General features: G+C 34.8%; 1 protein-coding gene across 4 annotated transcripts in view; it reads left to right on the top strand.

Moving 5' to 3' along the window:
* The window catches only part of LOC125031119 (PRELI domain-containing protein 1, mitochondrial-like), a 13,264-nt gene that overhangs the window by 2,184 nt on the left and 8,580 nt on the right, over window positions 1–2,500 (top strand). The window contains exon 2 of one of the 4 annotated variants that reach the window (XM_047621633.1): window positions 856–934. The exons of 2 other annotated variants lie outside the window; for them this stretch is intronic. Coding sequence is in view for 1 of the 2 variants with exons in the window: in XM_047621629.1 (XP_047477585.1) it covers window positions 1,322–1,333 (12 nt within the window). In the remaining variant the exon portion in view is untranslated. Of the gene's footprint in view, window positions 1–855; window positions 935–1,306; window positions 1,334–2,500 lie in introns of those variants that run through there. One more of the 4 variants, XM_047621629.1, reaches the window with a different exon arrangement.

Raw genomic sequence — 2,500 nt, 5'->3', positions numbered from 1 at the left:
GAAACTGGACTTATAGAAAACTGGACATCAAGAACTTGGGCTGTGTGAGAGTGATGTGGACTTAGTCTCTCAGCGGTAATATGCAGTGAGGCTGAAGCAGCTGTAGCTGTTTAAGACTATTTTTTATGCTCTATAAGATGGCAGTGCCCATTTCCCTTTTATCTCTCTTTATCGCCCTTGGTAATATTAACTGATCACAGTACAGCATTGTTGAGCAGTTGAGACAGTTTCTCAGTACCAGTAATCAAGACCTTTCTTGGGCAACTGATAAACAATTAAAAGTGCAGAACTTTGTTGGGCACTGTATGTTAGGTTCTGAGAAAATGTTTTCTGTAAGTCCCTTAGTTTTAGACAGGTGTGGTCAAAGTTAAAGATTAACCAAAAAATTACATACTTCAGTTATTGTTATTAGGTATGACTGTTACACATGGTTTAAAGGTCAAAATGTTTTGTTGATTTGACCTTATTTTCCTGTCTTATGGGCAATTCTGTTTTTTGGTCGACAAGCTCAAAACTCAAGAATTTTACACATTGATACCTCCATTTCTTTATTACAGAGACTCATTTCTCCTTACATCATCTTATGGCACCACAAAGCTCTGAATTTTCCTGTCCACAGGAGTTAACTTCATAAACACTTTCAGTGGCATAGTATGTGGCCCTTGCCAAGAGCCAAAGTTGTCATCACACAGTGAACAGTTTTGTGCAGTTTCTTTATGCTCTTCAGCAAGTGTAGCTTTCAAATCAGGGCTTTTTAAGAATTATATACATTAGCTCTCAAAATCTGCTGTTAAGGACTGCTTGATAGTGGTGCAGCGTCAACCAGTTATTGTGTCCTATGTGCTTTGTTCACAGACAAAAGCCAACACATCTCGACCAAAAAAATCTTGCAAGATGGAGCTTCATAAAATTGGACTACGTTTATGACACTGGAGTACGTACACTGCGGGTGTGATGATATTGCTGTCTACATGATAGTCAAATCAACTGAGACCTGACTCTGTCCGTGTTCACTTGCCCTACATTGTCTGTTTTTTTCCTTATATGTACAACTTTGTGTACAGATCAGAACTTTTAAATGAAAAAAAGATTATTGACATAGATGTTATTTGTAACATATATATGATTTATATAAAATGAACATGTTTAATTTAACAGCTATACTATCACACTTTTGAAACAATGTCAATAGCATGTGTGTGGAAATAGTAGGCTTGTGCATGGGCTGTAACTGCAATGCACACACAATTTTCCTCATGTAATTGTCTTTACCAGAGTATATTTCTTGAAGGTATGTTGGCTTGTGGCAGATCCAGCTGGCATGGAAACTGAGGTGATTAGGGGGAAGCAACAATGGCTTATGTTTCATGCTAAAAAAACATAATACATACTTGGAACAATGGGATAACATTGATAGTCTTTTATAAGGGAAGTATTGGGGGTGAAATTGGTAAATGATAAAAAAAATTGCCTTACTGATTTTCTCCAAAATTGAATATCATATGTATCTTAGTATTGTGCATTATGTTTGAAACTTGTGGGGTTCCTTAATAGAGGGCAGTGTCCCCACATTTTTTTTTTTTTTTTTTTTTGTTTATATAGTTTTTGCCTATATAGGTCTCTTTCATACTGCTAATTCCCATCTGCATAGTCTTATATGATGAAAAATAATCATAAGAATCAATATGATCATTAAAAAAAAAAAAAAAAAAAATAGAAGAAAATGTTAAATCATATTCTGTCTATATATATATATATATATATATATATATATATATATAAAAAGATTTGAATGATTTAAAAATAGTGATATGGAAGCTCAAAATTGTGGTTACTATATAAAGAAATTGTCAGTATTTTCAGTATTTTTTGTAATTTTTAATTAATTAAACTTTACCATCCAATTTTTACTAGATATTGTGCCAACTCTTGAATGATGAGTTTTACAATGAAATAATGGAAATCATATCAGTTTAAAGTTGCACAGCTTAGTGTAAATATTGTGTATGAGTCAGTATGACAGGATTAAAGAGGATAAGAAAATTTTCTTAATATGACAGTGTGAAATGAATGTCATATATGTTTTTAAGGGGTTAATTGTTTAAAGGGAACCATGGGCATGGTATTTCTGTTTAGTTATCTATCCCTTTTCCCTCATGGGGACCCTGGGGAATTAATTATGGCCAATAATAATTTTGTACCTTTATTAGGGCCACTGAGTTTTGCCCCTGTATCAGGTAGCCCCACAGACACTAATTTTTCTGGTTCCCAATCTGTGGGTCTCCTTTGATCATGACTCTGAACACTGCTACTACTACTCCATCCTTGATACCTGTGGTCAGCTCAGTCCAGTCTGAAGCACCTACCCTGGTTATTACCCATTTCTTCCTCTCTCCTATTATCCTGTTCTCCTTCTCTCTATCCTCTGCAGTCTTAATTTTCAACCCCTCTTCTCATATTACTTCTCTGCATCCTTATTGTGCACCTCGCATTCTAACTC

This window comes from Penaeus chinensis, chromosome 12, assembly GCF_019202785.1.
Source record: "Penaeus chinensis breed Huanghai No. 1 chromosome 12, ASM1920278v2, whole genome shotgun sequence".
NCBI lineage: Eukaryota > Metazoa > Arthropoda > Malacostraca > Decapoda > Penaeidae > Penaeus > Penaeus chinensis.
Note: the sequence above shows the minus strand (reverse complement) of the source record. Positions and strands in the feature narration are given on the sequence as shown.